Raw genomic sequence first — 22,360 nt, forward strand, 5'->3', positions numbered from 1 at the left:
CTGACTTCTGACTCAAAGCAGAAGGTTATAACTTAGCCCACACTCAGATTTAAGTTGCCACTCTCTCAGCCATGATCTAAACTTTGTCTTTAAAAAAATCCAATTGATAGATGAGATTAACACCAGTATAAAAATAATTTGGAGGAAAATGAGTCTCCAGCTCTGTACAACCTTAAAGAAATAAGTCTAAAATAAAATTATTTTTACTTTTTAAAAATATTTTTTAAAAGTTTATTTATTTTGAGAGAGTGAGAGAGAGTACGTGCACATGCACACAAGTGGTAGAGCCTCACATGGGGCTGGATCCCACGAACCATACGATCATGACCCGAGACGCCCAACCAACTGAGCCTCCCAGAGTGCCCCTAAGATAAAATTACTTTTAGAGACTATTCCTTTATCACCGCGAAAAAGAAAATCATGATAAATTAGAGAAATGCCATAGCTACAACAATACTGACAAAGCAATTGTTTTAACAATATTTTTACAGCAGATCCAAAACCTACCAGAACTAGAGTTGTTTCTTCCTTTAGGCTAATTCTGTCACAATTACATTTCATTGGTCCAGTCAACAAATATCTACTGACAACCTACTATGTGCTGACTGGCTTCGAGCATAAGTGAAAACTCACTTTTGGATTGATGGTATCTCAAAAATATTAAGAAAAATTCTAATTAGTTTTCATTCTTTTAAAGGCAAAGGGTGCTTTTTACTAATCGATATATTAAAATATGAGATGGGATGGTGTGATAAATATGAGCAAAAGCACCGGAACCAGAATAATTCTGAGCACTAGGTGCACCATTAGTTACACAACCTTGGACAAACTGTCTCTCTCTGAGCCTCTTTCCTTATCTATAAAATGGAGTTGGTAGGATATGCCTTATAGGATAGCTATAAGGATTAAATGAGATAATGTAATGTGAAGCGCTTAGCACAATAATGGGCCTATGGAGAGTTACATAAATATTAACTTTCATTATTATTTTAAAACGTATCCCCAAATGAAGGCCTAGAAAACAAGAAACTGTTGGGAGACTGCTATATATACACACATTTGAACAGCAGACCTGAAGTGCACAATCTATTACTTCCCCATCTATCATATATTTTCATCCTCTGAACACTAAAATATGAATGTCCTAAAGCTGCTTGGAGAGGAGAGACAGGGTCAGATCACACGAAGAACAAATCTGGCCTTTATAAAGTCATTAATGAATGCGTCATACCTTCATCGATATCAGGAGGAAGGCCTCCAACAAACACCTTTCTGGAGTAACGTTCTACTCGTTCTCCATTTTGACAGCGAGTGGGAGAACTTAAGCCAGATGACAAGGATTGATCGCCATGACTGTCATCCAGGAAGGCATCTTCAAAGGGAAAGAGAGAAGACCGACCTGAAACAAACGTGGAAGTTTCCACAGTTAAAATTATTTTCTTGGACAAGAGATGCTTTATTAGGAGCCAAAGTGTAGACTGAATCATACAAAAAATAAAAGAAGTATCCTGAACTGTGACTTTTACAATAGGATAAGTGACTGCAGATTACAGGGTCTAGATAATACCACCATTTTTGTGTAAAGGTATGTACAGCACGGAAATAACTGGATTGATAGCGAGAAGAATAAAAAATTAGAGCTGTTTTTGCTGCTAAAAATCACTACCTTTTAAAACAGTCCATATTACTGCTGCTAAGAGTATTCAGCAGTTATTTTTCTTTTCCCCAGACATTTCTTAAAATAAATAGAAAAGTAGTCTTTATTCACATATTTTTATTTGTTCAAAGGTTCAGACTGGCCCTGACAGCAGAGGGAATATTAAACTGACAACAAAGGTTGATAACTTCTCTGAGTGCAGGACTAAACATGATTGAATTTTCCCTGTCATTTCAAGCTAATCCAATTTGGGAATAAGCATTTGCATTAACAATAGGTGAAACCGCTCTGGAAAACAGTGTGGAGGTTCCTCAAAAAATTAAAAATAGATCTACCCTATGACCCAGCAATAGCACTGCTAGGAATTTACCCAAGGGATACAGGAGTACTGATGCATAGGGGCACTTGTACCCCAATGTTTATAGCAGCACTCTCAACAATAGCCAAATTATGGAAAGAGCCTAAATGTCCATCAACGGATGAATGGATAAAGAAACTGTGGTTTATATACACAATGGAATACTACGTGGCAATGAGAAAGAATGAAATATGGCCTTTTGTAGCAACGTGGATGGAACTGGAGAGTGTGATGCTAAGTGAAATAAGCCATACAGGGAAAGACAGATACCATATGGTTTCACTCTTATGTGGATCCTGAGAAACTTAACAGAAACCCCTGGGGGAGGGGAAGAGAAAAAAAAAAAAAAAAAAAAGAGGTTAGAGTGGGAGAGAGCCAAAGCATGAGACTGTTAAAAACTGAGAACAAACTGAGGGTTGATGGGGGGTGGAAGGGAGGGGAGGGTGGGGGATGGGTATTGAGGAGGGCACCTTTTGGGATGAGCACTGGGTGTTGTATGGAAACCAATTTGACAATAAATGTCATATATTGGAAAACAAAATAAAATAAAATAAAATAAAATAAAATAAAATAAAATAAAATAAAATAAAATAAAATATTCTATTGCTTACCATGTGGTTTTGCTTCAAAAAATATGGACAAATGGAAATAAATACTTTCAATTTAGAAAAAAAAAAAAAGAAATTGTGGTTTATATACACAATGGAGTACTATGTGGCAATGAGAAAGAACGAAATATGGCCCTTTGTAGCAACATGGATGGAACTGGAGAGTGTTATGCTAAGTGAAATAAGCCATACAGGGAAAGACAGATACCACATGTGTTCACTCTTATGTGGATCCTGAGAAACTGAACAGGAACTCATGGGGGAGGGGAGGGGGGAAAAAAAAAAAAAGAAGTTAGAGTGGGAGAGAGCCAAAGCATAAGAGACTCTTAAAAACTGAGAACAAACTGAGGGCTGATGGGGGGTGGGGGATGGGTATTGAGGAGGGCACCTGTTGGGATGAGCACTGGGTGTTGTATGGAAACCAATCTGACAATAAATTTCATATATTTAAAAAAAAAACAGGTGAAACACATAAATGAGAACACATAAATTAAGATGTGGGAGTACAGATGTAGATGTGGTTATGACATCTCCACCCTACTAACCTAAACAATATTTTATATAACTCAAAAAAATTATTTTCATTGTTAACTCTATGGCCAAGTAGAGTTTATACAGAAAAGGCATCTACCCATCTCACACAACTATAAGAAAGATACCAGCAGTTAGTCTGTTAATAAATGTAACACAATGATGCCACCCAATATTACAAAATAAAATCTAAGTTTAAAAACAAATATATTTCCTGTTTGAGTCAGTGAGTTCCTGGTGAAACTTTCCATTAGGTTACACTCTAAAAATGAACTTCTTGAGCTCTCGAACTTTTGAATAAATTCAAAATTCTAAAATAAATTCATACATTCTTCAAAAAAAAGAACAGTGTCTTCCCCATTTAGTCTATCCTGTCTATATTTCCCTGAAAGCTAGATTCTGCGTCACTACAGCCAACTCTCTAAAACAGAATATAAATAGTCTTACAAAAATACTGGACATTTATTTCTCTTACAAAAAAATGGCTACTAATATAACTCTGTTTATTTTATGAACAACCCAGGTGGTATAAGAAAGGCTCTATTTTGATGTTGGGAGTTAATAAATGAAAGGACCTAAGAATTTTTTGTTCAGCTCTTCCCAGATTAGCTACAAAGAAACAGAATAAAATTTGTCACCTCAGTCACCTAGCTTTCTTAGCCTGGCAGGAACAAACAATAGGCAGTAAATTCTCATCCCTTGATGTCTGTTTTGATCAATGGGGGTAAAAGAAATAGATTTGCAGGAACTACAGGCAAAATGACCTTCTCAAAGACATCCAGGGATGTGCTCCCACAACTGTTAGGTTTGCTTTTCACATAGTCTACACTCAGAGAGTTATATGCTTGCTCTGTGACAGGCACATACCCAAATCAGCATTTCCCACACAGTACTCCTATCCTTACCTCTTACCCTCAACACTAGTAACATTAAATGCTCAGAAAACAAAGGCTGATGGGGGTGGGGGTGGGGGGAGACAAATAAATACTGCACACCATATGCCCTTCCCAGACATTCACAATCCACGTTAGAATACAAACAGTTGGGAAAAGCACCACAGTAAAATAACTTAATCAACATGGACTTAAGATAAAGGAAACATTCAAATATATATAGTTCAGTGGAAAACACCCAAAGAAATATTTATCCATATTCTAGAATCACCAAATAAGATAGTTATTTGAAAGTTCTTGACAAAGAAGTCTGGTGAGAGACAGGCAAATGCATAATTATAAAACAGAGAATTAAGTACTAAGAGAAGAATTTACCAAGAGCACAATTTACTGCCCTACAGGAGATGGGATGGGGAGAGACCTTTAAAGTGATTTCATAGGAAGACAACCTTGAGCAGAATCTTGTGGGCTTTGGAATTTCTAAGGTAAAGAACAAGAATCCATAGAGAAAGAACTTTCAAAACAGCTTTGGTATTTCCCTTCAAACTAGGTCCTCTAGCATTCCCTGCAATCTCAACAGAAATGACTATTTTCCACATCCAATTCAATCCAGAAATCTAGGAGTCCTCCTTGACATCCCCCTTTCATACTCCAAACCTAATCTCTCACTCACTAAATCCTATCAATTCAAGCTATGAAATAATTCATCAATCCATTCACTTCTCCCATCTTCAGTCCTAATGCCATGGGGGTCCAGATCACTATCATCTCTGCCCTGAACTAATAGTTTAATGAGTCTGTAACACACCCTGTTTAGTCTACTGATGTCTATCTTGAACCCCACAATGCTTTCTCCACAAAACAGCCAAAGTCACCATTTTCAAATATTAGTCTGAACACATAACCGCACTCACCTTTATCCTTAAAACCTTCCATTGGTGTTGGATAAAGTACAAAAACATCAGTGTCAATTTTGTAGGCCTCTGTCATCTCCTATATCACAGTTGCTGCCTCTCTCCCTCTGGTTCACCAACGTCCAATCACATAAGACTTCCTTTGAATTTCCTGGTCATTCCTCCTTGCCTCTGGCACTAAGGACAAGGTGTTTCCCTGTTGCCCAAATACTCTCTTCCCAACTCCCCAGTTTTCTAGTTAATTCCCACTTAATCCTTAATCTCAGGTGAAAAGTCACTTCCTCAAGGCAGAACCTTTCTGACCTTTTAGATTAGGTTAGTTCCCTTTTCTATCCACTCATTGCACTTCTCCTAACACTTTTCCTAATTACCATTATACTATCGTGTGGGTTTTTATTTGGTATCTCATTCCCCAATCCCATTAAAATGTAAGCTCTATGAGGACAGGGACCAATTTAATCTCGTTTACTGTATCTTCTTGTCCTAATGAGGGCACATAAAAGGGATTCAGTAAATATTAAAAGTGAGGCAGCATCCAGAAAAGGGTGACAGTATGTGCAAACACACACTACTGCAAGCGTATGCTGGAATACAACACACAGGTGTGACAATAGCAAGACGTGAAACCATGTCCTAGGAAATTAAGACCCTTTCCATTGTTTCTATATGTTCAAGTGTTATATTCTATACTCTATATTACAAAAGTAATAGGAAATTTCCCCATTTTCCAAATTTAATATTTCATTCTAATACTACCCTTTTTTTTTTTTTTAACTTCAATCACTTCCTGGAGACTGATATTGCCATCTAATCATCTTCCATCCTGTCAAAAATGACTTTTCTGAGATGCCTGTGACCCTGTCACTCCCTCTACCCCACATCCTACAATAGCCCCCATCACCCTCACCAGTAATTTGCACCTAAGAAAAGAGGGGATGGGAAAAAAAAAGAAAAAAAAGAAAAAAGAAAAGAGGGAATAGGACAAGAGTTTGAAGAAATCTGGGACAGTCCAGATGAGAGATGAGGAAATCTTGAACAAGAGCAGTGAAGAAGGAGACAAAGTAGATATTCAAGGCATTCTGGAAAAAAAGACACCTTTCTTTGTGCATGGCCAACATAACCACAGCTTCCCAAAATATTCTGGCAAAGAAAATAAAATCAAGAGCTAATTGTAAAAATTTGGACTATTTTAAAAATTGGTTATGGGTACATAAGAAACTTGTCAAGGTTTTAAAACCGAACCTCTGTCTTATTAGTAGTATTTAGAGTACCATAGACTTTAGTGATAAAGTTGCCCTTGGAAATGACACTGCTAAGAATTCACATGTATGTGATGTTTCTCTGTGGATAAGAACTAAGAATATAGGTCTCAGAGCCCAATCCCCAGATCTACTTAATCTGAATGCATGGGGTTCAAATTTGAAAATCTGCACTTTTAACAAATTTCCCCAGTGATCCCTACACTCAAGTTTAAGAGTGAAATGGAGATTAACTGTCTGTAGCAGGCATCCACTTGAAAGTGATATTGTGTCAAGTATATGGAGCCTTGGGAAACATCCAAATTCAGTCAAGTTAAAGAAAGTACATCCTCAGCAACAGAATGTAAAATCTGTATCTAGTCAACCTTACTGTAACGTAACTGCCTCGGTGCTGATGGAACAAATCGTCAGTCCATAGGAAGCATTTAAAAGACACAAGTGTAGACCAAACGAAGTTAAAAGGATTTTATCATACTGGTAGGATTACTCCTCTGTGGGACAGAATTGTTCCTTTGATGTTTCCATAGCCTGAAAACCATCTATTTCCCTATGCTCTAATTATAAGTTCCTGAAGGACTGTTCTATTAATTAATTTAGTACTTTGCTACCGTGAAGAGGCACCACTGTGACTTTTAAACTAGTAGACAAATAATCAGCCACTAAAATTGTATTTCTGTTATGTTCATCTCCTTAAGTTAAAACATTGGTATTCTGATTTGTCTGGGGTTCCTTCATGCGATTAGTATTTGTACATTCATTTGGTTGGCATAAATCCATTCCCCCCAAGACGAATCATCCCTGGGAAGACTGATAAAATTTTAGTTTCCAGATATGTGTTATTAGAAACTGAAACTTTAAGAGGCTACACCCAAATCATGTCCTGTGAGAAGCTCTACTTCACTAACTAGCATCTCTCTGACATTATTTTTCTTTAATGAAAAACACTGCCCAAGACCAAAACATGTCTTTCATTTTTATTTTTGATGTTTATTTTTGAGGGGGGGGGGAGGGAGCAAGAGAGAGGGCAAGTGTGAGCAGAGGAGGGGCAGAGAGAGAGAGGGAGACACAGAACTCGAAGCAGGCTCCAGGCTTCGATCTGTCAGCACAGAGCACAATGAGGGGCTTGAACCCACAAACTGTGAGATCATGACTGAGCCGAAGTCGGAGGCTTAACCAAATGAGCCACCCAGGCGCCCCACCAAAACATTTTAAGTAAGCCATGTTACTTCCCCAAAATTATACTTTTATGTGCCTAGCATATAAATCTGCTTTAGAATCTGATACTTCCAGGGGCACTTGGGTGGCTCAGTTGGTTAAGTGTCCAACTTTGGCTCAAGTCATGATCTCATGGTTCATGAGTTCAAGCCCCGCATTGGGCTCTGTGCTGACAGCTTGGAGCCCGGAGCCTGCTTTGGATTCTGTGTTTCTCCCTCTCTCTCTCTGCCCCTCCCCTGCTCACACTCTGTCTCTCTCTCTCAAAATGAATAAACATTAAAAAAGAAAAAAAAGAATCTGATACTTCCATGTAAAACATTCATATTGAATATTTCAAGAGAAGCAGGAGAATACTTCTCAACAGCTGCAATTTGGCCATTTGGCTTTCCTTCCACCAATGGTTCTGCTTTTGTGATATCTATTTTCAATTAATAACCAGAATGTAGTTTTTTGTTCAGTAACGGAACAAATCATCTCTGAATACAGAGACAACTTAAAGCTAAAAGAGCCTTGTAAGAAAAGTGCCAAATATGAAACCCACAAAGCACTAGTTAAGCATGAAGGCTTATCTGAGAGAAGAACTCTTGCTTACTTAGGAGGCTCCCTTTCCTGCAACTTACGATGGGAAAACAAGAGCCCACTGACCATGATAGTTCTCAAAGCTGCCCAGACCTCACCTCTCAGCTCCCACCAAAGCTTCTGTAGTCAATCCAGCAGCTTCACCCTATTTGTGGCCCAGTACTTCCACTGTAAGCCTGTTTAGTTTTGCAAGGAGCTCAGAAATTAGTCACTTGAGGAGTATTTTTTTTTTAATGTTTATTTATTTTTGAGAGAGAGAGCGATGCACGAGGTGGGGGTGGGGGGTGGGGCAGAGAGAGAAGGAGACACAGAATCCCAAGCAGGCCCCAGGCTCTGAGCTGTCAGCACAGAGCCTGACACGGGGCTCAAACTCACAAACCACGAGATCATGACCTGAGCTGAAGTTGGACACTTAAATGACTAAGCCACCCATGTGCCCAGGAGTTGTTTGTTTTTGTTTTTTTTTTAAAGAATTATGAAGAATGACTCCCCTAAGGAAAAAAAAATTGCCTGAAAGTCAAGATAGTCAGGTTCCAGCTTTACTTTGTAATCTTGGACAAAACATTTCACACATCTGAGTCTCATTTACATAATGAGAGATTTGAACTAGATGAATGGTTTTCAAATCTCTGGGAGCAGAATTCCTTGCATTACATAAACATCTTCCACAATACCCTAACATACAGATATTAAAGTGCATCTTACTTGGCATTACCATGTGGGTATGTCTTAGGCATCACAAACTTAACATGTTTTTAAATGAACTCTTGACATCCACCTTGATCCTGTTCTCTCCTGGTCCCATTTCAATACATGGCATTGCATTCATCTGGTTGCTCAAGCTGGAACCTGCACATCAGTTTTGAGTCTTCCTTCTTATTTACTGCCCACATTCAATTCTTCAATTTAATGCCATTAAAAAAGGTTGATTCTATCCTCTAGAATATATCTTCCATTTGTTCATGTCTTTCCAACTCTACCGCCATCACTGTATCCGAAAACGCCATCACCTCTTGCCTAGACTACTACCTTCACTCTGAACTAGACAACCCACTTTCTCACTTTGCTCTAAATAATAGCCAGAGTGCTCTTTTAAAAACATAAATATGATCATTTGACCCTGCTTTAAAACATTCATAGATTTCCTCTTGTACTTGGACCAAGTTCAAAATCCTTACCAGGAGCTAAAGCCCAGAAAGATCATATTTCCTTCCTTCCTCCAACTTCATCTTAATACACCCTCCTCTCTCTCCTACCAAGCTCAGTCATTCTGGTCTCTACTTCCTCAAATACACAAAGCCCTTTCATGCCTCACCCCCCCCCACACACACACTTTTTAAATAAAACCTTTATTAAGATATAATTCACCTACCATACAATTCATCCAATTAACCCATTAGCAGCCACTCCTCATTTTCCTTGAACTCTCTCAGGCCTAGGCAATACTAGTCTACTACTATAGACTACTGTAGTCTACTATTGATACTTTCTATATTAATAGAAAGGATATTTCTTAAAAGTGGAATCTTACAATATTTGATCTTTTGTAATTGCCTTCTTTCACTTAGTATGTTTTCAAAGTTTAACAATGTTGTAGTATTTATCAGTACTTTGCCACAAGCCTCTTAAAATAGTTGTCTTAAAATTTCTGGAATTTCCTTTAAAACATTCTAAAGAAAGAGGGGAAAAAAGAGAGGATATATGAAACAAGATTAGCAAAAATGTTGATAATCATTGAAGCTAACTGATGGGTACAGAGTTCAATAAACTGTTCTATTTTTGTGTATGTTTGAAAATTTCCACAAGAGAAATTTTCCTTAAAGATACCTGTCTTCCCATCCTTTGGGTTTCAGTTTAAATAACATCTTTTCAGAGAAAACTATCCTAGGTTAGAGGGAAGTTCCCATTTTTCTTGCCTAGCACTCTTCACAATTATCGAGTATGGAAATGTTTCTTTCCCTTATTTATTGTCCCTCTCCTACTAGAATGAACATTCTGTAGGGAGACAGAACACATCTAGAGTCTAGCACTGCATCCAACCCCAAGTAAGCACACAAGCACACAAATGCAATTTGGGTGGACAGCTCAGAACCCCTGTGTCATTGTTTAAAACCCTCCCAGACCAACTTCTTGCAAAAACAAAACACCAGTGATCTTATTCCCCTCACCATTTCCTGTGCTCAAATCTCCCTATTACTATAAGCAGTAATGTTTCAGATATTATAACCATAAACAGGAATTTCTTCAGCTGTCCGTGTCTCACTGAGGGACCATACATTCCTTTAGACAAAACTCACATAACCATGTTTGAATTAGCAGGATGCCATGTCTGTATCATGGTCTCACTGACAGAGATGATCTCTCCTCCCTTCACCAAACTTTTGGCAAAAAGACCCAACTTCAACTTGAAACCCAAGTTTGTTTCATTGGATTTTTAGAACCTCTGTTATTACCTAAGATTAATACCTCATATCATGTCAATAGATTTTTATGGATTAAATGTACACAGAAGTACATTTTATAATAGTAACTCTACTAGTAAAGTAACTGATCATTCTTTGTATTTGCTCATTTACATTGTTTAAAAGAATATTTTATATTTTCCTTGCTGCTTTTCAAGAAATTCTGTTAAACATCAAGAGTACTGGCAGAACCAACATGTCTACTTATGGACAGAAGTCTCCCAGAGACCTTAAAAGCTCATATGAAAAAGGTAACATATATTTTAAACAGGTGTGAAATGTGTAGTCAAATATCTTGTATGACACTATCTGTTGGTCTAGTTTCTAACAGGGTCTGCAGTGTATAGGAAGAGATATATCAAAGCTTATAGAATGCCAGAATACTCCAGAAAAAAATATTAAAATTATTTGGAATCATTTTGATTCTATAGGGGAATATGGGAAGATAAATCAACATCTGTCTAATGAAACACATCTTTAAAACAAAAATGGGTATAATGGGAAATACACTTGGATAAATACTTTATATATAATCATTAATTTAAAAAAAAATTTATTTATTTAGGGGCACCAGGGTGGCTCAGTCTGTTAAGCGTCCGACTGGTCATGATCAGGTCATGATCAGGTCATCATCTCAAAGTTTGTGAGTTAAAGCCCTTGTTGGGCTCTGTGCTGACAGCTCAGAGCCTGGAGCCTGCTGCACATTCTGTGTCTCCCTCTCTCTCTGCCCCTCCCCTGCTCATGCTCTGTCTCTGTCTCTCTCTCAAAAATAAATAAACATTAAAAAAAATTTTTTTTAACTTATTTATTTAAATTCAAGTTAGTTAACATCAGTGTAGTACTGGTTTCAGGAGCAGAACCCAGTGATTCATCTCTTACATATAACACCTAGTGCTCATTCCAACAAGTGCCTTCCTTAATGCCCATCGCCCACTTAGTCCATCACCCCGCACATCTCCCGTCCAGCCACCCTGTTTGTTCTCTGTATAAGATTCTCTTATGGTTTGCCCCCCTCTGTGTTTTTAGCTTATTTTTCCTTTCCTTCCCCTATGCTCATCTGTTGTGTTTCTTATATTCCACATATATATATTTCACATGAGTGAAATCATAGGATATTTGTCTTTCTCTGCCTGACTTATTTCACTTAACACAATACACTCCAGTTCCATCCACACTGTTGCAAATGGCAAGATTTCATTCTTTTTCATCGCCAAGCAGTCCTATTCTTACACATCTAATTCTGCCTCCCTACTTCTGTTTCAACTACACTATTGGAAGTGCTTGATTTGCCAAGGTCTACCCTCCAGGACTTTTTTCCTATCTAAGCCTTCAGCTGATGTCCAAGTTCTCTCCTGTTTTCATTACTTGATCATGAAACCCTCTTCCTAAAGCCGGACATATCTGTGTCTAGGAGTCTTACCCTCTGTTTCAAAAACCATTCATCAGGGCATCACAGACCATTTCACTGCAAATTTTCCTCTCCAGCTGGCCCCCAATGCATACACTCAGAGACATAGGCTCCAAGGATCTGGCCATGCCAATCTCACCTTGAAGCTTTTTTTTTTTTAAGTTGAATCACATACCTGGAAACATTTGCTTCCCACTCCTCTTCCATTATCCAAATAGTTCCTGAAATTCTACCTATTCCAGAAAACTTTCCCAGGTGTATTAGGAGAGGTGAAAGATTCCACTGGCCTAATCCTTACTGAGAGATCTCAAAACTGTCACAAATAATTCCCTTTGCTTTCTACTCCTAAAATATTTACCAACATGTATATGTAATGCATAGAATGAGTTATAGCTAAATCTTAATCATAGATAAAGTGCCATACATCAATGAGTTTTCTTAAATCTTTATTTAAATTCCAGCAAGTTCACTTTTTATGCTTTTGTGGGAAAGTCTAAACTTTAGAGGAAAGAAATCAATAATTAATATAATCCCTGATCACACAAATAAACGAGTATGAGGAAATCTGCCACTTTAAAATTTATACTATGCAGCAGTGGCCCAAATGAGTGTATTTTAGGAAATGAGAATAAATATGTGGTACACCTGCCCCATCTCACATGGCTATGTCACTACATTTAAGTAAGATGACTTCTTTTTCAGCTTTGGAAATAAAAGACTAGATAAAAGCATGGAACGAAAATTCTCTACCTGGTCTTTTGTCATTACAGAAAGTCAACATTCAGTCTTTTAATATTCTCTCTCTCTCTCACACACACACTCTCTCTCTCATCATTATTATCTTCTTCACTGACAACTAGCAAACTACACACTTACGGCGAGCAGGGACCAAGTCATTCTAGGCAGTGTTTAGCATAACACTTGATGCAAATACGACCATGCTTGTGAAAACAATTAAGTCAAACTACAAATAGATATGGGGAAGGTAACAAGAAAATAAAAGAGTAATTTTTTCAGGACCTTAGAAATTACAAGTGATCTTAACATTCTTGATGTCTGGTATTTAATATACTATGATTTGTAAAAGTAAAATAATTTGTTTAAAAATATGATGCTATATTCTGGTCTGCATAGATGTAGGGTGTTACTTCAAAAACAATCCTCATCCATAAACATTTAATAAGTGCTAATTGCATGTAGGTCACAGTACTAGGCATAAGACACAATTGTCCTCAAAGAACTTCTCTCCAGTGGAAGAATCAGAATGTACAGAAAAAACAGGAAGAATGTAAGACAGTAGAAGCAGAGGAAAAGGCTGCCTACAAGGCACTGGGCAAGGCTTCCTGGGAGAGGGAAGGCTTAAATTCGGCATAAATGCATGAACTAAGGATAGGCTTTAGATAAGGAAATGAGAGGAAGGGTGGATAGTACTTACGATGGCCAGCCTGTGGGAAAGTACGGAGACTGATAGGGGAAGGTGGGATGGAAAAAATGGAGACAATGAGGCTGGTGAAACTGGGAGAAGCCAGATGATGGGGGTCCTAAATGGAAGAGGAGCATGACATGGACAAAGTGGTATTTCAGAAAGAAAGAAACAATAGAAATGAGGCCTGAGACACTAGAGGAAAAACTCTGGCAAGGTGTGGTAACTGATCGGTACATAAGAAGTGGAGACGCTAGTCCCTGCTGTCTACCCTCCAGATGGTGTCTGTTTTCTGTATAAAAGTGTCCATTCCTGGGGTGCCTGGGTGGCTCAGTTGGTTAAGCGTCCTACTTCGGCTCAGGTCATGATCTCACAGTTTGTGAGTTCGAGCCCCGCGTCGGGTTCTGTGCTGACAGCTCAGAGCCTGGAGCCTGCTTCAGATTCTGTGTCTCCCCCTCTCTCTACACCTCCCCTGCTCACGCTCTTTGTCTGTCTCTCAATAATAAATAAACATTAAAAAAAATTTTTTTAAAAAGTGTCCTTTCCTTATTCCTTCTCAAGAGTGATCAATTTTCTACCAACATGAAAAACTATATGTATATAGTACAGAATGATTTCTAGTAATATTATCTATGCTTTCAATTTATAAACAAGAAGGTTAAAAATATTAAATGGTAATTTTCTACAGCTAAAAAATAATCAACTACACAAATGTTTTTCTTCACCACGATTTGAAAACAAAACTGATGATACGATTCCATCATGAAAGAAGTTTTCAATGGTAGTTCAAATACTTATTAGGTTCTGCCAATATCCATCTACTCAACAAATATTTACTGTGGAATCAATAATAAAATACTATGAATGTAATATTATTAACTTCTCTTTAAAACTCAATTACAACATCAGAGATAGCCTGATGAAAGGTAAACAGCACTCAATAAGCAACCAAAAGACAAAGGTTCCAGATCTGGCTCTGACTTTAACTTGAGACCACATAGCAAGTAAATCACTTCATCTCTCCCAGCTTCTGCAAGTGAGTCCCAAAGCAGCTTATACTGGTGGAATGCTTTTAGTGTACACAAATAGGTTTTCCTCTCCCATTTTTTACACTATAACTTCACTAACACTCTTAAAGTTGGACAAGATTGGCTTTACTACCTCATAATCTACAGATGAAGATACCAGACAGAAGCAATAAAGCAGTGATTACAAACTAGGTCTTTGACCCTAAATCTCATACTCCTTCAAAACACTACATTAGGGGGCGCCTGGGTGGCTCAGTCGGTTAAGTGTCCGACTTCAGCTCAGGTCACGATCTCACGGTCCGTGAGTTCGAGCCCCGCATCGGGCTCTGGGCTGATGGCTCAGAGCCTGGAGCCTGCTTCCGATTCTGTGTCTCCCTCTCTCTCTGCCCCTCCCCCGTTCATGCTCTGTCTCTCTCTGTCTCAAAAATAAAAATTAAAACGTTAAAAAAAAAGAATTTAAAAAAAAACAAAAAACAAAACACTACATTAGGCTTACCCTACCAACTTAATAAAATTATTTGAATGAATTACAGATAGAAAAATGCTGTAGAAAGGTAATGGCATTATACAAATAAAAGCAGTATTATTTTGTTTGGGTGGGATCAGGAGACAATGCAAGTTTATGGGGCTTAGAGCCTATACAATTTGGGGGTCTGCTTCAAGAAAAAGAACACAAAAATAAGGTAAAGAGGGAGTCCCTTGAAAGTGAGGGTCCCTACAACTTAAGCTTCTTTACCTTCAAGGTAAATCTGCTTCTGGATTAACACTAAAGAATTCACCAGTAAATCTACTAAGATCAAGAATTGCCCTCTAAAACCTAACTTTTGCTTTCTAAATAGTATGAAAAGAACACAGTGGATAAAACACACACACACACACACACACACACACACACACACAAAATTATGCTTGGCCTTTATTCTCTCAAGATCATAATAAATCACATAACAAAAATTTCCAGGTAGAAATAAATAGTCTTTGCTATGTCTATATTAGGATTAAAAGAACAAACTACCAACTAACAACAAAAAACAACTATAATGAAAGTGATGAGAATTATTTTGCTAAAATAAGCTAGAACATCATACCACACAATAATTATTGTTTTGCACACACACAGGTATAAACACACACACTCATATTTACTCACAATTTGGCAAGCAAAAGATCTCATTAAAAAATTTACCTCGTCTCCGCCCATAGCTCCTGGCTGCATGTAAACACAGAAGAAAACCATGGGTATCTTTATCAAAATGGTGAATTTAGAAATAAAAAAATATTCACATAAACCTTTTCTAAGTATTTTCAGAATTAATCTGGAGATACTGTTCAACTCGACTGCAGAGATAATATATTTAAAAAAAAAAAAGAAAAACCTTTATGAAGCACAAGTTAAAACATAATCTTAAAGAGAAATTCACCTGGATATGGCAGCCACTGACAAAGATACAATGGGTGCTTAAGTTACATAGTCTTATAAGGATTTATGCTGTGGTCCATTATCTGTATCAGATATAGACAGAGTTCTTTTAAATTTTTTTCTGATTAATCAATCTTCATTTGTGCTGTATTACCATCAGACATCACTTTAAAGGAAAACATTCATTCTAAATTAAAAACTGTAGTGTATGGCGGTCACTCTGAATTTCTTCACACATGTGCATACACACACACACACACACACACACACACACACACACACACACACCTACATATAAACCCCACAAATAGAGTCCCCTAAAAACTATATAGAAATTTAATGCACAATTAACTCTGGTTCTACAGAATGTGATGTGTCTGTGTGAAAATTTCAGTGAAGTCTCTTTGGTCTCCCCATTTACTTTCCACACAGCATCACAAACGGGGGGAAAACCATATCTTTTTCACCTAAGAAGTGAACTGAAAAAGTAGAAAGGGATTAAGTACTGGGTACATCCCAGGGCATATTGAAAAATAAAGTGCTTTGAAGATTTTCTTCCCTTTCAAAACTCAAGGCCCACAGAATGCATTATTACAACATTTACTAGAGCTAGACTATGGTATCATATATATATACACACACACACACACACATATATATATATATATATATGTGTGTGTGTGTATATATATGCATATATGCATATGCAATATATATATATTGCAAGGAGATCCTGTCATCTAAAATAACTTTCAAAGTAGAAAGTTTTTCAAATTTGAAAACTCAGGTTCTATAAAACAAATGAGAACTCTATTTAATCCATTTTTAAAGTGTCAATGACATGTTATAATATTAGCTTAAAACAAATCAAAACAAGAAACAGTGATAATTTGCGGTTACATTTGCAGTATAAGGTAGCACTAAAGAAAACGATTTCTCTCCTAGAAAAAGAATTCAGACTTTTCAGCTAGAAAGTTGAAATACCAGTTGGCCCGCTAGTTCCCACTTTTCTTCAGACATCATACCCTCGCCTACACACATTTGGCCCCTTCACTTTCCCATTACATAAATATTAAAAAGAATTTTCCAGTTCAAGCCCTACTTTCTCCCTAACTTCTCCCATCACTATAACCTTCAATTAAAAAAAACACAACCTTGGGGCGCCTGGTTGGCTCAGTCGGTTGAGCGTCCGACTTCGGCTCAGGTCATGATCTCGCGGTCCGTGGGTTCAAGCCCCGTGTCCGGCTCTGTGCTGACAGCTCAGAGCCTGGAGCCTGTTTCAGATTCTGTGTCTCCCTCTTTCTCTGACCCTCCCCTGTTCATGCTCTCTGTCTCAAAAATAAATAAATGTTAAAGAAAATTTAAAAAAAACAACAACAAAAAAAAACACAACCTTTTCTGAATTTACACAGCAGTACTGTTTACATCACTTACAAAAGGGACGCATTCCAAAAAAAGTAAAAATTAAGGAATTTTTATCCTTTTCATTGTTGGGAACCTGGAATTCATCTCCCCACATAAATATATTTGCATAAATATCTCCCCATGTAAAATTCATCTCCTTACATAACTACCATGCAGTAAGTGGTAGTTTCCTAGTTTGGCCCCCCAAAAGCCTACTTCATTTATAATAATAGGGATGAGTTAATACTAATAGACAGCACTATTAGATTAAGAGGACTTTGTATGCTTAAGAGATTAAGTATGCTTTGATGTTGTACACCTATTTCTTTGTCCCTTCCCCCATCCCCAATGATGTCATACTGCCCAAAACCCCCACCACAAACCTCTATTTAGAGAGGAAATAAAACATTCTGTATTTCAAAATTACTCATTTCTCTCCCAAACAACAAATTCCCATGCTTTCATTATATCTGATTTTTGGCCAGATGCTCAAATGAAAAAGAATCTGATTACAATACCAAGGTACAAATGACTCATCAGACCTTAACACCCCAAAGGATAAGGAGAATGCTGTTCACTCGAGTCTTCAACTGCCGAATTTTCAGGTAATAGAGAACATGAAGTGAATAGATCCAGTCAGTCTCGGGGGTGAGGAGGAGCATTCTGAGCTGAGGAGATGGGTAAGGCTTGCAAAAGCATACTTGGGAGTTTTAATCAAAGCTTCTTTAAACAGTTCATGATTTTTATGGATTTTTTTTTCATTTCTTATCAAAAAGACAGTAAATTGGTTCATGTCAGCTTGGTGACTGATACAGGGGCAAGACAGCATAAGGGATAGGCAACCAATTTAAAGCAGTTTTGTGAGAAGCTTCAATTTGTTTTCATCATTCATTGTGTAATTTAATTATGTGCAACCCTGGTCCTAATTTCAGAATTTTATCTATCATCCCTATGGTGATTATTATTATAGCAGCTAACACTTAATTAGTACTTGCTATGTTCCAGAACAGTTCAAAAGCTTTGCACGTATCAATGTCATTTAATATACCCCATAACTTTATGAAATAAGAATTCTTATTAGCCTCTTCTTATAGATGAAGAAAATGGGACACAAAATTAAGTATCTTGCCTAAAATCTTACAGCTAGGAAGTGGTGAGTGGTGAATCTAAGCACTCTGGCTCCAGAGTCCACACTTGCAACCACCTCACTATACTGTTAAATGCCTAGAGACCAAGGTCATTACCTTGTATATCTTTTACTATCCTCTAATGCACCTGGTAGAATGCTCTATACCAAGTTGGTATTCAACAAATATATGTTGTTAGCTGTGTGTGTAATCAAGGGAAGGAGTAACAAATGCCTTGATGGCCTTTAGAATGTATGCCACCTCTGCTGGGTGATTAAAGATTTGCTCATACGAGGGCCACTTGCAAATAGACTAATTAGAGTCAAACTCTTCCCTAAGGGAGATGTAATGAAATGAACACCAAGGAGAGAAATCTGGGAACACAAAAGTAATGCCTTCTCTTGAGAACAAATATGATTTTTAAACAAGAATACTGAATACATAAACTTATCATGAGTCTGCACAAAATGATCCCACATAGAAAAAAAAAGGGGGGGGGGGAGTAAATATGACTAATTCCATTTGTATAGTACATTATATGCTAGTATGGATTTATACCAGATGTAAGACATGATATGTATCCTAAGCAGTGCCTCTAAGAACTTTAATTCTTATTTAATCATCATCATCATTACAGATAAAGTTCTTTTCACCGTTTCACATATATTACTTTTAGAACTCACAAAAAATTACATTTCATTTTTAGAAATTGTGGTAGTTGTTACCCTTGGTTAAGGGTATTAACTAGAAGGCAGACTGAGGGGGGTTCTGGGGTGATGGTAATGTTTTGGTCTTGATCCAGGTACTGGTTATATGGGTGCGTTCAATTTGTAATAGTATATCAAGTTATATATTTATGATTTGTGCGTTGTTTGGATGTATATTATAGTTCTATTAATAAAAATGAAAACATTACAAAAATTTTATTTTTAAATTGATTCACTGGGATAAAAGGTTATAAGATTAATGCAGAAAGTCCATAATGCTAACATTTTTATAGTCTTTAAGTCATAAATCTGGGGGTGCCTGGCTGTAAGAGTTGTAGTAGAACATGCAACTCTTGATCTCAGGGTTGTGAGTTCAGGCTCTATGTTTCGTGTAGAGATTACTTAAAAATAAAAAAATCTTTTTAAAAAGTCATAAATTTGAATAATTCAAAATTGAAAAATTAAAGATTTTTAATATATCAGAATAAATATAAAAAGGTACATGTACTTTACAATGAGATATAACAGAGTTACTCTAAAAATAAGTTTACATGATCAATGACTAGTACATTGTGAATGGTACTCTCATGTTAATGTTATGGTTTATTAAGCATATGAGGCAATAAAGTAAAATGAATTACCTGTTACTCTTATGACTTGACCTACACTTGGGTCTTAAATGGCTGCAGTCATACAAGTGATTCCTCAAGGGCATGTTATGATCTGATTTAAAACCTAAACTAATTCTTCAGCTACATAGATTCACCCAAACTTAAAGTTTCTCTAAGCAAAGTAACATCATATACAGATTCCACCACAGAGGCTCAAAAATGAGATAGAGAGACAAAGGGAAGAGGGCCAGAGAGAGAAGGATCTCTGTTCTATTGTGTATCAAAGTAGCATGCACCATTTCAGGAACTTAAGCAGTCCCTAGGATGCTATACTGATGTAAAACAAATGAACAAGATAAAGACCTTAGTACAACATTTAAAAAACTGGCTTGGAAATATTTGCCAAGACTGTTAAAAGTCAACTGCAGGAACAAATTGTTAATTACTTTCCTTGTTATAAAATCAGTTTCTTAAAAACACCTTATGAACTTATGTTTTGAATACCATTTCAGTATGTAAAATTAAATTCTATTCAAACATCTAATGGTCCCTTTCAGCTTCCATCTAAGTATTAGTCATGCAAAAAACTCCACCTAAGATGGGTTAAGATCTCAAAGGTAGTACAAAAATGCTCCCCCTTCTGTAATTAGATTAATTCCCAAAAAGCAGGAGTGATAGAGTTTGTTCCATAAATGCTCCTTCTCTACCTTTGTCTTTATAATGACAGGGAAGACAGTTTTAGCCCAATGATTCTCAGATATAGCAAATTATAATTGAAAAGAGATCAATTTTTCCATAAACAATATGAACTTACATGTAAAAACGATGCTTGAAAGGATGGGATACATTTTCAACTATTATATTCACCTAACAATATGAACTTAGCAGGTAAAAACGATGCTTGAAAGGATGGGATACATTTTCAACTATTATATTCACATAAAGTATTTGGATGTTTTAAAATCTCTTCCTCCTAGTCTTCTCATTTTGATTCTTACCCATTTTTCTCAGACGAATCTTTCTATTCAATTTGCAATCCTAAAAAGTAACATGAGCAGCTATCATAATATACGTTTTCAGATGGGTAAACGGAGGCCCAGAAAGGATGACGGGCTCCACGCTGTTCAGCTATGCAAAGTTGGGACTGAATCCAGTCCACATTGGTTCTAAACCATTTATTCTTTGTTTAAGTTGAGGTATTATTTACATTCAGTAAAACTAATTCCCTGTAAATGTACAGTTTGGCCAGTTTTGATAATTATATATAGTCGTGTCACCACTGAGTTCTATCCTACAGAACAGTTCATCTTCCTAAAAAACTTCCTTGTGCCCCTTTGCTGTTGACCCAATCCCCCAAACCATGGTCCTTGGCAAACATTAATCTGCTTTCTGTACTGTTTTGTTTGCCCTTTCTACAACTTCATATTAATACAATCAATGTGTTTGACTTCCTATACTTAGAATAATGTTTTTGAGCTTTATCCATGCTGCTACATGTGTTCATATTTTGTTTCTCTTTATTGCTGAGTAACATTCCATAGTATGGAAATACCACAATTTATCAATTCATCGGTTGTTATGGACTGAAATGTGTACCCTCAAAATACATAGGTTGAAGTGCTAATCCCTAGTGTGACTTATTTGAAGACAGGATCTTTAAAGAGGTAATTAAGGTTAAATGAGGTCATAAGGATAGGGCCCTAATCCAGTAAGACTGGTGTTCTTATAAGAAGAAGAGATACCAGGCATGCCCAGAAACACAGAAAAGGCCACGTAAGGTCACAGCAAGAAGGCAGCCAGCCCTCTGCCAGCCAAGGAGACAGGCCTCAGAAAAAAACAACCCTGCTGACATCTTGATCTTGGACTTCCAGCCTCCATACTGTGAGGAAATAAATTTCTGCTGTTCAAGCCATCCAGCCTATGCAGCCCTAGTAAAGTAATCTTAGCTATCAAGACTGAAGAGCCAGTATTTCAGTCCTTGAAAGCACTTGGCAATTCCCTTTAGAATTACTACAACTTCATCATCCTTTATTTTTAAAAAAATTTTTTTTAAATATTTATTTATTTTTGAGAGAGACAGAGACACACAGAACATGAGCAGGTGAGGGGCAGAGAGACAGGAAGACACAGAATCTGCAGCAGGCTCCAGGTTCTGAGCTGTCAGCACAGAGGTCGATGCCAGGCTCGAACTCACAAACCACGAGATCATGACCTGGGCCACAGTCAGATGCTTAGCCAACTGAGCCACCCAGGCACCCCCATCATCCTTTAAAAGTATTTGCTGTTAGTAGCATAATCCAAGTTTAATAAAAAAAGGAACTTCTCACCCCCATTTTTTTGTTTTATTTCATTATTACTACCACAGCACTATTGTTTTCTGGTAGTCATTACATTTAAAGCTGTTACTTTATGAATTAAAATCAGTATTTTTAATAGTCATTTTTATGGATTGGTCACAAAATCTAATGGTCATTAATAACATATGTAACTGTATCCTGCATCCTAAACAATTGAATTTTTGCAATGTTCTACTTCACTGCCTAAAAAATCTTATAGGAACCCTAGACTTTTAGTCAATCTCCCAAACAAAACAGGAATTACTTCTGTAACCAAAACAAAGGTGTTCGACCTAGTTCAGCTAGAATACCTTAAAATGAGACTAAGGAGACTCACTGCAGCCTCTTCCAGTCTTGTTTTTTTCCCAGCAGAACTCCCTGTCCTCCCCAAAACAAACTCCAACAGATACGAAATATGTT

The 22,360-nt window shown here is 37.1% G+C and overlaps 1 protein-coding gene across 7 annotated transcripts in view; it reads right to left on the reverse strand.

The window, feature by feature from the left end:
• Positions 1 to 22,360, reverse strand: part of CPEB3 (cytoplasmic polyadenylation element binding protein 3) — a 188,760-nt gene that overhangs the window by 75,815 nt on the left and 90,585 nt on the right. For 5 of the 7 annotated variants that reach the window (XM_042909055.1, XM_042909058.1, XM_042909056.1 and 2 more), the window contains 2 exons: positions 15,522 to 15,545; positions 1,232 to 1,399 (listed from right to left, as the gene is read on the reverse strand). In XM_042909055.1, coding sequence (XP_042764989.1) covers positions 1,232 to 1,399; positions 15,522 to 15,545 — 192 coding nt within the window. The remainder of the gene's footprint in view (positions 1 to 1,231; positions 1,400 to 15,521; positions 15,546 to 22,360) is intronic. The other 2 variants (XM_042909059.1, XM_042909061.1) reach the window with 1 other exon arrangement.

Source organism: Panthera leo, chromosome D2, assembly GCF_018350215.1.
Source record: "Panthera leo isolate Ple1 chromosome D2, P.leo_Ple1_pat1.1, whole genome shotgun sequence".
In the NCBI taxonomy this organism is placed as follows: domain Eukaryota; kingdom Metazoa; phylum Chordata; class Mammalia; order Carnivora; family Felidae; genus Panthera; species Panthera leo.